This window comes from Calliphora vicina, chromosome 1 (assembly GCF_958450345.1).
Source record: "Calliphora vicina chromosome 1, idCalVici1.1, whole genome shotgun sequence".
Classification (NCBI taxonomy): domain Eukaryota; kingdom Metazoa; phylum Arthropoda; class Insecta; order Diptera; family Calliphoridae; genus Calliphora; species Calliphora vicina.
Window position 1 is genome coordinate 57,810,013 of NC_088780.1, and position 13,432 is coordinate 57,823,444.

Here is a 13,432-nt window from a genome sequence, read left to right on the forward strand (position 1 = left end):
TGTAACAAAAGATGGGTGAATAGTTTTAAACAATTAGTGTAAGTTTTTAATAGAATAGTTGTAAGTTATTTAGGTTTAGTGTACATAAAAACCCACCAGACCAGAGTATTTGAAAATTTGATCGAGCTCGAATTTTATGCGAAAATTTCTCTTACAAACATTCAAGCACAACTATCGTAAACGATTAGAAAAATGTTCACATGTTCGACATGTCGCTGAGTTAGTGTCATTGAAATCATAATTTTCAAAGATTTGAAAACTATATTAATAACTCGTAATGAGCAATATCGATATAGATTTATATATATTTGATTTTGCCATTAAGTATGTAACATATCGAAATAATGGTCGTAGAACCAAAAAGTATATATATTCCCAAACGAAAGGATATTGTCCAGGCCTGAAGATTTGTTGTTTTTCAATACTTTTATAGCTTCACATATTTCGGGAATACAGGGACATTACATGGTGATATTTTTTACTTCATGTGACTCGCATTCGCACTGTGCTTGGTCATGTATGTTGCGGGTTTGCGTTAGCATGTTACTGTAGAAATCGGCTCCATGCTGCATTTGTTTATCCTTTTATTTTGTTAGCTCCCCATTATCTTCCTTTAAGGACTTTCCACCGAGTACAGGAGTCTTTGTTAGCTTACGTATAGCTCCATAAAAACCTCTGCTTCGATTTGTTTCCGAAGCCTCCTTATCGTGTCTTGCTTTCTTGACAGCTCGATCTAGATTAGAGTGCTTCTCCTGTCATTCTACCGGGGCGTGTTTTGGAAGCGTTAATGTCACCCATTGCTGTTTTCCTTTCTTCCATCAGCTTCCATGTTTCCTCAGACATCCATGCCTTCCATCCATTCTCTTCGAAACCTACATTTTGAACGGCAGTGTGGACCAACAAGTGTTCAAGTTCAAGCTTAGCATTGCGGTTTAATTCAATTTCTTTATATTAAATTTGACCCTAGACAATGTTTTGTTCCTCCTTATGGCAGCGACCTTCATTCGGAGTGTGGCAATTACTAAGTGATGATCACTGGTAATGTCGGCCCCTCTATTATTACGGACGTCTAAAATAGACCTCCGCTATTTTCGGCTGATGATGATATGATCAATTTGGTTTTCGGTCACAAGGTCAGATGAAATAGTATGCCACCAATAACAAAAGAATTTATAGTACACATTTCAGTAAATAGTTCGCCATTTTCCTTCATTCTCCCTAAGCCATGTCTGACAATAATACCATCCATACTGGAGTTTTCAGGACCAACTAACGCATTGAAATCGAATCTGACCATTAGTATATCCCCGTGTTTAATTTTTCCTTATTTATTTTTCCGATGTTGCGGTAGGTACGTAGCACTGGACTCATGTTAGCCTTCTAGCACTGGTATTAAATGTGGTAGTTATTATCCGATCCCAGCATGGTTTCCAACTTACAAGTGCTCGACGAGTTTCCTTCGAGAGTATCCCTACACCACTTGCGCTAACTTCGTCCGCTCTTCTTCCAGAGTACAACAGGGTTAGACCATCAATAGTCATGTGTTCTCTTGCATCAGACCAACGCAGCTCGCTAATGCCAAGTAGTGCCAGTTTATAATTTTTTAACTCTTTACATAGTTATTCCAATCGGTATGGGTGTAAAAGCGCCCTTATGTTCCTTATTCCTATTCGTGTCCGTTTTTTCATGCCAAATTTCGGCAATTTATCCGGTTGTATTTCACTTTCCTAATTCATTACTGTTTCATTAATCGTTTTAGCTTTGGATGATTAGCTAGTTAAGCCAACCAGACAGGCACGAAGAACATCCGAACAGATTCATATAGCGAGCCGCTTGATGCAAGAACAGACCAGCTTGCATATCTACCAAGTCGGTGAAACCCGGCAGTATTTGCACAAATTAGTTCTAGACACTCTGAAATTATATTGTAAGGTATGGCGAAAATCGGGCAACATTTGTTCCAAGTCTCCATACAAGGTCCCTCTCAGAAAATGATTTAAACATTCATAATTATCTATAAACAAGTTTTATATGAATCCAAAACTTTCAACCAACTTTTGTGAGGAAAAATATTTTATTTTCACATATTGGTGGGGGGTATACAAGATTCGGTACAGCCGAATCTACTGAAAAATTCAATACATTTATTAATTATTCGGTATTTTAAACATTCAGATTTTTCAAAATTCTCGATAATTTTACGAACATCTTCGTTCAAGAATTCGCTTTGGGTATTGAGCATTTGAATCATTGAACTGGTGACCTTCTGAATTAGAACTTCAACTCTTCCAAATATCATAAAGAATCATACATACAGGTGATACAATAACAAAATACATGGCAATACATTCTCATGAATTAGGTTTTTGACAACAGACTCGGTCTCGGTTCAACGTTATTAATTAAATTCCCTATATTACAGAGATATTTCTATATAGCTCACTAGTGAGTGTTGTAATACGGACCAACATCACCAAATTTGTCAACAATGTAGTCACAATATTGAAATGATAATGAGTTTTGTTTTGATGGTTTGCGATTTTTGAAAACTTGATATTTTCAATATTAGGTAGCACTTTTATTATTCCTGTATTTTGAACTTATGTATATACGACACCTTAAATTGTTGTTTCAGGACAAAATCATATTCAAGTAGTATTTCCCCTTTCATATAAAGTACTATAATGACCCCCACCGAACCAGTCACTTGACTAATTCTGTTAAATAAAATTTATTCTATCCTACATAGTTGTGCCATTTTAATATTTATTAGCCAGTTTATACATTTAGTAAAATATGTACCTACATTTTTGATAATATTTACTTATATTAAGTTAAGTATCTTGCAAATTTAAATATATGTAATTAATTACACCGTTGTTATAATAAAATAATAACAATTAATGTTTACAAGTACTCGATACTTGATCCAACGCGCACTTTCAGCAAAATTTTATAAATATACAAAAATGTTTACACAATTTTATGGATTATTTTACCAAAGAAATGTTCCATAAAACACAGCTCAAGCGTAATTTTACACTTTACTTTTTATTTGAAAAATTAATACAATATATAATTATCTACTCAAATGTGTATAAAATTCTAAAAAAACTATTTAACTAATGATATGTATTGAAAAATTGTTATTTAGTTGCAGTCTAGCCCAAATATTCATTGTCAATTTTTAAATTTATTAAAAGTTACTAAAAAACACATTTTGTATAGAAACTTAAATTTAAAAATTAATTTTGAATTCGGCTTTAGAGTTTTAATTATATTGGTTTTTATTACAGTTAGCTTAGTCTAATCGAAAATGTTTTTACTTTTTCTTTAAACCTTTTTAAATATCTTTTATCTACAAATTTTTAAAACTAAAGATTAGTTTTTAAAAAATTAATTTAATTTGAGGAAATTGCACAAAAAACAAATAAAGCAATTATTTTAGTAGTTTGTATGCACTGGATTTCATAAAAACTTAATTTTATTTTATCAAAAATGTGCTCAATACCAATTTATAAGTTCCATATTCCGTTTGAAAATTCGACGATTTTCATAGCGTAATCGCTAAATCAGCTTTCCAAAGCCCTTAAACAACTTAAGATCATGAATGATATATCAACATATCGGACATTGTCCCGATTAGGTAGCTATTTCAATTTGAAATTCTGTCAGTAATACTTTTTAAAATATTTTTTAAAAATCATCCTAATTGATCCTAATTTAAGATCAGCTTGTCCAGGCAGGAGACATTCACAGAATAGCGCTGCCAGGTCTACTAAGTTTAGAAAATGTTGCAAAGGAACTAACTTCTTAAAAATATAATGTTTTATTGCATTTCTTATTTGAGAGGTCTCAGCAAATCTTCATTAATATTTTTTAATTTCTTTTTGTTTTCTATATCTTTCTCTAAATGTTAATAAATTTTATCCCGGTTGTCCATATTTCATATGAATTAGTTAATAATTTTTGTAAATTTATTTTTTTTAAATCGGGATTTAATATAAAATAATTGTTTAATGGCAAATTTACATTGCATTTCCTTAAAATTCTTAAAGTCTTTCACTTAATATTTAGGAAATAGTTTTTTCTGTGTAGTTAGACAAAAATTCATATCAGAGTTTAATTTCTATAGATTACAATTCCGATATAAATAACACTATACAACAAAATTAAATTTTTCCAAAATTACAAGGTCCGAACAATAAATTTTGATAGCTTAGGGTTAATTTCGCATTTATTAAGAATTTTATTTTAAAGTACCCTTTAAAATAAATTCTTAGTAAATGCGAAATTAACCCTAGGCTCTCTTTTGTTGTGTCATAAGACTTTCTGGTTGAATTTTCCGTTTTGGTGTATTCCGGGACTTATAGCAAAATTTCACAAATAATATTTCTGCGAAACATTTTAACCCCTTAAATCCCTGTTTTAATGGTGTTTTTTTAAAAGAAAGACAAAAAATACCCATTTAGAGGGTAAAAATATTCTACATAAATGTTCTCCGTAACATTTTACATAAATTTGCTGAACACATTTTATACCTAAAATGTAAGGATCACATGGTTTATGTGCCAGAGTTGGGAAACTTTAACTCCAACTCAAATAAAATTTAGATGTAAACATTCAAAACGCCGATACACGTGTCTCTTTTTTGTCTACCCTATCAAAATTTATTGGTCGAACCTTGTAATTTTATTAAAAAGGAAATTTAACAAAATCAAATTTTCCCCTTGTAAAATCATTTTCGGAAACAATGGGCTATAAATAGATTGACATTTTTAAAGTTGGGCTATTATAAGATCCCCATGTACATATATATCTACCTTATAAGTAGAGAAATCAATATAACATTTGCTTAAAAAATCATCTAATCGTCGAGATATGAGCGATGTCGGGATTTTGAAAAAGTGATTTTTTATAAAAATCAACCATTGTTCAGAAAAAGTCTTCATTAAACTGCCACCAACTTGCTCAAAATCTACAGCAAATAACTTCTTATGTGCCGATTAACCATCCGTTAGTCGCAATCATTTTCAGTCGAGACTAGTCGCAATGAATCAAATTGATATAAATAAAAGAAAGGCACGTTTGAAAATAATCTCTTCACTTTTTATTTCGAAAACATAAATATAATATTGAATTCAAAGTATTTAAAAGAATAATAAAATTAAAATTGCAGTATAAATATATTTTTATCAAAAAATAGCTTAAAAGTTAGGGTGTTTAACAAAATTTACAATAAAAAAATTTTTCCTGTATCAACTAGATCAGTTGAGAGTAACGGAGGATTAAAATAGTCAATTTATCGTACAATTTCTAGTACAAAAATTGCATATTACCCTGTAATAGGTTTATAATTTGTATGTATTCAAATATGTATTTATTCTTATAAATATGTCTACATAAAAAAATTATTAAGTATTTAAGTCAATATCAATCACACAAAATATGTATAAAACTAAATATTAACTATAGCAAAATAAAATCTTAAAAATTTAAGCATCACTACGCAAATCATCCATCCACAATTCAAATCAATCAAAAATAAATAAAATATACATAAATATTGTTTATTATTTGTTATGTTTTCTTTGTTTAAATAATATTATAAAAAAAAACTCCAGTTCTTTTGTTAACAAAATTGTAATAAAATTTATAAATAATTAAAATTCTACCCGAAAAAAATGCTTACCACACAGGCAACCACAGCGTAATATCAAAAAAAAAACTCTCGTACACTGCAAAAAATAAACTGTAAAGAGAATATCACAAACAAAAACACAGACAAACAAACAGTTTATGCACTCGAAAAAAATATTGTATAAAGAACAAAACAGATCCTTGTTCTTGTTATTATCCTTGTTTCTGAACACTCGACACTCAATCAAATTGTATTCGTATTGTATAAAACCAAAAAATAAGCTTAAATTGTAAGTAAGTTCTTGTTTAAATAAAAATATGAAAATAATAATATTTAAAAGCAGTTTAGGAGCACCTGAATCATCCAATTTTGTGTTTTGTTTTTTAATTTTTTTTATTTTATTTTTTATTTTTTTTTTTTTTCTGAATAAGTTTTTGGTTTAAAATTTTAATTTCATTTAAACTACAATAATTTTTGCAAACTGTGCAAATATAAATGAAAAACCAAAACGAAATAAAAACATGCCACTCAAATTGAAAAAAAAAGAATGAAAAATATTTAATATGAAACTGTCATGTCAAATAAATACTCGTACCAACCCAATATCAATAAATAAAATTGTTTTAAAACAAATAGATTTCAATACCAATATTTGTTTTTAATTATTGAAGATGATAAACTCTTCAAACTACTCTAAAAAGTACATAAATGTTTTTATACTAAAATTCAACTTTAGTATTCTTTTTTTGTCAAGTTTTATTGAACAGAAACCGAAAGTAAATGACAGGTATTGTTTTTTTATGAATACAATTTAATTTACTTTACTTTAGTTTAAACTCGTTTACAATATATTTTTTGATATTTATTTTATTTTTTAGCTAAATAATTTAGTTTATGTTTTTTGTTAGTCTGTTTTTATTAAACAATTGATTTTTATTAAGTTTATTTTAATTACTTTTTTTTATTAATTGCAGCATGAGAATTTGCTTGTTTTCTCTACAATTAAATGTTTATTGCATGATAATATGTATTTAAATCTCTTGAAAAATAAACTAATTTAATTTTCTTTCCATGAAATTATAGGTTACGTTTTCAGTTTTGTTATAAAAGGACCTTAAAGGTTGTGACTAATTGCCACATACATAATTATAATAAAACCGATAGAAGTGTTTGTGTAACCCCCTCAAAACAAAACTAAAAAATCCATTCGGTCGGATACTGCTTATCAACACAGCAGACAGACTTGCCTTTCGAATCTGTTGTTAAACATACTCCTATATACATACATAATTTCCACTTATCGTAAGTTTTAGTACTTTTTGCAGTATTTAACGCCTTTCTGGAACAACATATTTCGTCATATTGTTCCATTTATGTTTAATGTGAAATTCAATAGCCTGGACAATGTTACTTGTTATTCTTTATGCCTCATAAAATGTATCTGTTTTTTTTAAGATAATTTGACGTAGAAACTTTCTTATGAATTTCAGAGATTCTGAAATTTCTCAAAGTCGAATTCTATATATGATCTTCTATAATAAATGGTTGCTGCCTTAGATACTTTACAGATCAGAATGTTTCTGTAATTAAGTTTCTTGTTTCAAAAATAGGTTTTGGATATTTGTTTGCAATAAATAATTTATTAATCTTTAATTAAATCCATAAAGATTTGCACCGAATCCTATTACTGGGTTCACACTTTTATCACTAATGATCGTGTTATTTCTGTAATTCATGCAATTCGCATGATAATATTCCCTGAGAGAGCCCGCTTTATTAAATCTTAGTCTGTTAACATATAATAGTCTGCGCTCTTTTAGAGTGCCAGTACATATATGGCGTTGTGGCAATTCATCTTCTTCTTCATACAAACAACTCCTGAATTATGTGGACAGCCAATCATACAGTGCCCAGTTAGTATACCTACCAACGAAAGGAATGCGAATGTCGACGTCTAAGGATGACCCATTTAGTGCACATTTGTTCACAATCTCATTTTCACGGTTGTTTTCAGGTCCCGAAACCTATCTTATATCGTTGTGGTGATGTCCAAGATGGGTTAGATAATGTACATAATCCAGTAGACATTTCAACTTCACAACGTTGAAACTGAGAGATTTGATTGTTGACGACTCAAGAATGAATTAATATATCATTTGTGCATCCGAACCTTTGGAAAATTGTACAGAGATTTGGCAGGCAGAGATATCCAAAGGTCAAGATCATAAGAGAAAATTACAGAACCAGTGCTTGTTTCCGTAAATTACAGAACCATCTCTGTAGATCGCATAATCCCGAAGAACATCGTCTTCTTTGATCGGTATTTTCATCTTGAAAGTTCTGTCAAAATTCGGGGTGTATACAACATAATCCGATTTCCGGCCCCATATTGGCCTGACCATGATTTGTAGGATGGTGCCATGTCCAATACGGTCATTCTTCAGTTCGACAGACTCATTGAGTCTTAGGGTTTCTGAAGAAAATATCAAGGAGAAGTATGTCCCACATCGTCTCCAGTCGTCTACCCGGTCATCGAATGACATGCTAGGCTCTGCTAATAGTTTACAAGTGCATAATAGATGAGGATTATAACTTATGATCGCCTTGTACAACAAGTATACAATATACTGTTTTAGAACCCATTTTTTCCTAACGCCCAGACCATAATTCTTCACCCATGACAGTAAGTTAGTAAGTCTAAAGCTGATTCTATGAATTTACTTTTTGCAGGAGGAAATTCGTTTTTATAAGGAGCTGCCATTCTCACTGAACTGAATATAAGATAAGGTTCCACAAGGGTGGCAATACACATGTCCATACTCGAATTTATAGCTCATTCCTTGAGTATATTCATTATACTCAAGCTTGGAGTATTATATATATTCTCAAATATTACTTCATATCGACTATATTCTCGATAGTACTTCCACTGACTTTCCTTTCACATAAGTATGTTGTACCTTGCAGAAGCTACTGGGTGAGAGAATGCTCCTGATATGGACTTATAAATTAAAAAATAAAACCAATGCGAGTCTTTAGCATTTTAAAAGTGTCAAATAAGGCTTTAAAATATCACTCAAAATCAGTTCTTTTAACAACAGAAATGGAAGGTGAGGAGTTCACATAGCTTTTAACCCAATTATTAACTGAGTCTCAAAAGTTCCAAAATCAGAAATAAAAAGGAGTGCGTACGTTTAGATTTATAACTTTGTTTATACACAAGCGAAATTGGCACCGATTTAGCTTTTACATTTATCACTACTATCAGAAACGTCATTCCAAAACTTTTCACAATTTCAAGCTTAGTTTTTCTAAAAATGGAGAATTGTTTTTCGAAATTTTTCAATAAAAATCTATGCTGGCCGTTCACTACAACAATCAGGGGTGTATCGGGATACATATATGGTTTTTATACCCTTTACCATGAGTGGCAAGAAATATAAGTTTGTCATTCCGTTTGTAATTTCCTCATTTTTCATTTGCGGAGTCGGTATAGTCATGTCTGTCAGTCTGTTTAAATCAACTTTCGGAAACCCACCAATAATTTACACACATGACTGATACATCAATGTCTCCGCTATAGACTGAGTTATGTTTCTATTTGAAATGGAGAAAAACGGTCCATAAATGGTTGAGATATCTACTACATAGATTTTTTTGCATTATATTGGAGTAATGCTGATGTTTGTAACGTGCTAAAATATTGACCCAACACCCACCTTAAAGTACACCAATCTACTCAGGAACACTTTCCGATGTCCGTCCATATAAACCTTGTAATCAAACTACAGGTCGCAATTTTAAAGATAATTCGTCAAAATTTGTAAAAGCCTATTAAATTTGGTCAGACCGGTCCATTATTTCTCTTAACCCCCATACGATTGATCTATCTGAAAATAGTTCAGCTCTCATAAATATCTTAGTTATATGATATCCAAACCAAATTCAGCACAACTAAGTTTTATATAAACCGAAATCGTACCAAATTTCGTACCATAATTAGTCATAGCTCCCATATATGGCCCGCTTCCGAAAATCATTTTAACTAATATAGATTTCTTAAAAATGTTGGTATGCAAATAAAATTCAACACAAATAAGTTTCATATATGTATATGCTATCTAATTTTATGGCGATTGGTCATTATTAGTCATAGCTCCAATATAAATTTTTAAAGAAACCTATATCGTCGCCTACCATTCAATTATAAATATTGAAAGTGGCACTAAACAGGTAGGGTTGCGATTGCATGATGGGAAGATATTTTTAAAATTGCTTAGCATTCCGTCCGACTTTTATGTTAAAAATTTGAAGGAGAGAAAAATATTTGCAATTTTAACTAAAACATATATTTAGATAATGTTTACAAGATCCTTAAAGAGAGGCATTCTGTTTTAAGTTAAAAAAATAATTATAGGGAATTATTAACTTGAACATAGCTGTTATTACCTCCATTAACAACAAGCCTGGTTATACTGTCGGTTAAAATAATTTGTATATGAATACTGTCAGTATAAGTTTAGGCTAAAACATAACTATGCATTGTGATAATGAGGGTTATTAGTTTAAATTTTAAAACGATAAACGTAAGCTAAATTTTTTTCATGCGCACTCCTTAATTATATTCATATTCAGCCCAATTGTGAAAAAAGTTAACTCGGAGTTTTTCCCTTTTCTTTTTTTTAACATTGAATTTGAATAGGAAAAATGAGAAAATGGAAAAAACTACCTGAAAAATTTGTTTTCATAATTGGGCTGATTGTTAATATTACTACAATGAAAAGCATATCAGAGACGGCAGGGTATCAGCTAGTTATTCTATAATATTATGTATATAAAAACATTTTTCATTACAACAATTCCCTAGAGCTGATTTGTTTATTAATTTCTTAAACTACTTTTAGGGGCTCAGACTTATTAAAGTTTTAATTTAAAACTATTCAGACGGAATATTTTAATTTTGTTATTTCTTTTCGATTTTTTATATGATTTTAATTTATATTTAAATATGTTACATTCTAAATATTTTTAATAAAAATCATTTATTTTTAATTAATTACCTTTTACATATTTACAAATGTTTATAATGAAAGCTTTATTTAATAATTTCCCTTAAGAAGATTTATGTTCAGATTATAAATTTCAAGAGAATTTATTTGTATTATACCCACATATTATTTTTTCTAAATTCTAAAATAAAATTCTACTTATTTACTGCTTTTTACTGTAAATTATTATAATTTTTTTTTTTTACTTTTTGCCTATAAGTATGCCATGAATCATGGAGAAAAAACTAAACAGGAAATGAATGAAAAAAATCTATAGAAGCTTGTAAACATACGCTATTGCATGATAAGATTTATATATACAAACATACATACACATATGTACATAAGTATTTGTGTGTATGTCTGTATATAAGTAAATATGTACAAATGTATATTATAATTAAATAAATATGAATGTATGTATGTATTTTTATGTATGGATATGTTAAATATATGTGTGTTATGCTCGTTTATTTAGTATATTTATTTATAGCCATGGAATGTTAATTTCCTTTTCCATCGCTTGTTGCTTTTTTCGTTTGACTGCTTTAAATTATTAAAACAAATGGTATTTATTGAAATTGAAATGAATGAAACACCTCTTAATGCTTAATGCCTTTAAAATGCATATTTTGTTATATAATTCAATCATTTATTTAATTAAAGTTGTTGCTATGCGCTTTTTGGAATGCTTTAACCAACCAACCAACCAATCAATCAAACAAATAAAAATCTATAAAACATTTTCTTAAAAAAAAAAAACTAAATAAATGCGACATTATTTCAAACCAAACTAATATTTAACCAAAAAAATAAATCAGACCAAAAACCCCTCCATGCTAAAAATATATATTAATTATAAATCAAAAATTTCTATAGACCACAAAATTTCTCAGCCTCATTTATCAAAAAACAACAACAACAAAAACCTTCCCATTTTTATATGGAATTTGAGGAAAAAAAACTAAAAATCGGTTAAAAAATCGCAACATCAGTTTCAAAAACCAAAATTCAAATTTCCAATAACAAACTCAAAAAAAAAAACAAACTCCATTAACGAAAAAATACGAAATCACTTACTTAAAAATTTGCTCTAAATCCCCCTTTTCCAAAAATGCAAAATGAAAACGCTAAATTGATTCGATCCAATAATTTATCACAAAAATCCCATTAACAACTAGAAAAATAAAACATTTTTTTAATAATCATTAACGAAAAATTTCAACTTTTTTAAAATTTCCTTACAACAATTTTACTAATGGTTTAATTCTTTTTTAAATTTAAACAATCATCAATCATTGCTATGCGTTAAAACGAAAACAGGAATACAGTGTGCAGTTGACATTCCGTGAACAGTGGACGGATGAACGTTTGAAATTTGATGACATACAAGGTAAGTGCTAAGTATTATATTAGTATTAGAATTATTCAAATAATCGAAGGAATAAAATAATTTTTATTCGAATGAATAAAATATTTCAGTTTAGAATAAAAAATTACGCTATCAATATAATCGAATACTTGAACAAATTTATCTTCAGTAAATGAAGGAGGCTGCACTACCATATTTTAGCATAACTCGAGAACGATTAGACAGATTTGGTTAATTTTAAGCTTAATTTTAAGCTTTATAGTTAATTTCAGCTTTTTGAAAATTCGAATACAAAATCAATAATATTCGTTTTTATTCTACGCACTTAAATTCAGATATCGGCACAAATATTTCGACTTCAGTCTCAAATAAAAGTTGTTATCTCATCCTGACAGAAGTTGCAAATTAATTTATTATTTACACACCGCAGCGTTTAGGATGCCTTAATTCTTCAGTTAGAACAATCGACTTTTTGCTGAAAAAAGTTGAAATCGTCTTATTGTTTGGAAAAAGAACTCGATTAAATTGTATTTTTATACCCTACACCACCATAGTGGGGAGGGTATTATGCGTTTGTGCAGATGTTTGTAACGCCCAAAAATATTAGTCTAACACCCACCTTAAAGTGTACCGATCGACTTAGAATCACTTTCTGAGTCGATTAAACGATGTCCGTCCGTCCGTCCGTCCGTCGGTCGGCTGGCTGGCTGTCCATGTAAACCTTGTGCGCATAGTACAGGTCGCAATTTTGAAGATATTTCGATGAAATTTAGTACATATTATTTTTTCAGCTCAAGAACCAAGCATATTGAAACTAGCTGAAATCGGTCCATTATTTCACCTAGCCCCCATACAAATGTCCTCCCGAAATTGGACTTTATCGGTCATAAATGTTTAATTTATATATGTATCTCCACAAATTCTGCTCCAAATAAGTTTTGTATACACAAAATTCATTTCACCAAATTTTGTTACGATCGGTCCATAATTAGTCATAGCTTCCTTATAGATCCGCTTCCGAAAATCACTTTAACGTGCATAAATCGCTTAAAAATGTTGGTATACACACAAAATTCAACATAGTTAACTTTAATATAGACATAAATCACACGACCTAATTTCATTATGATCGGTCCATAATTGGCCATAGCCCCCATATAAGGCCCACTTCCGAAAATCACTCAAAAATATAAATTATTGAAATTTTAAAAGAAAAATTTTTTTGCTCTTTTACTTAGTGTAGGGTATTATATGGTCGGGCTTGACCGACCATACTTCCTTACTTGTTTTTACATGAAAATAAGATAAAAAATTCGAATAGTCGTACCGTACTATATATCTATGTATCCAGATCAACTAAAACCTAATTTG

The 13,432-nt window shown here is 29.7% G+C and overlaps 1 protein-coding gene across 10 annotated transcripts in view; it reads left to right on the forward strand.

Annotated features, from left to right (window-relative positions):
* GluClalpha (glycine receptor alpha 1) overlaps window positions 1-13,432 on the forward strand; it is a 143,586-nt gene that overhangs the window by 99,381 nt on the left and 30,773 nt on the right. For all 10 annotated transcript variants that reach the window (XM_065514587.1, XM_065514585.1, XM_065514586.1 and 7 more), the window contains one exon: window positions 12,013-12,082. In XM_065514587.1, coding sequence (XP_065370659.1) covers window positions 12,013-12,082 — 70 coding nt within the window. The remainder of the gene's footprint in view (window positions 1-12,012; window positions 12,083-13,432) is intronic.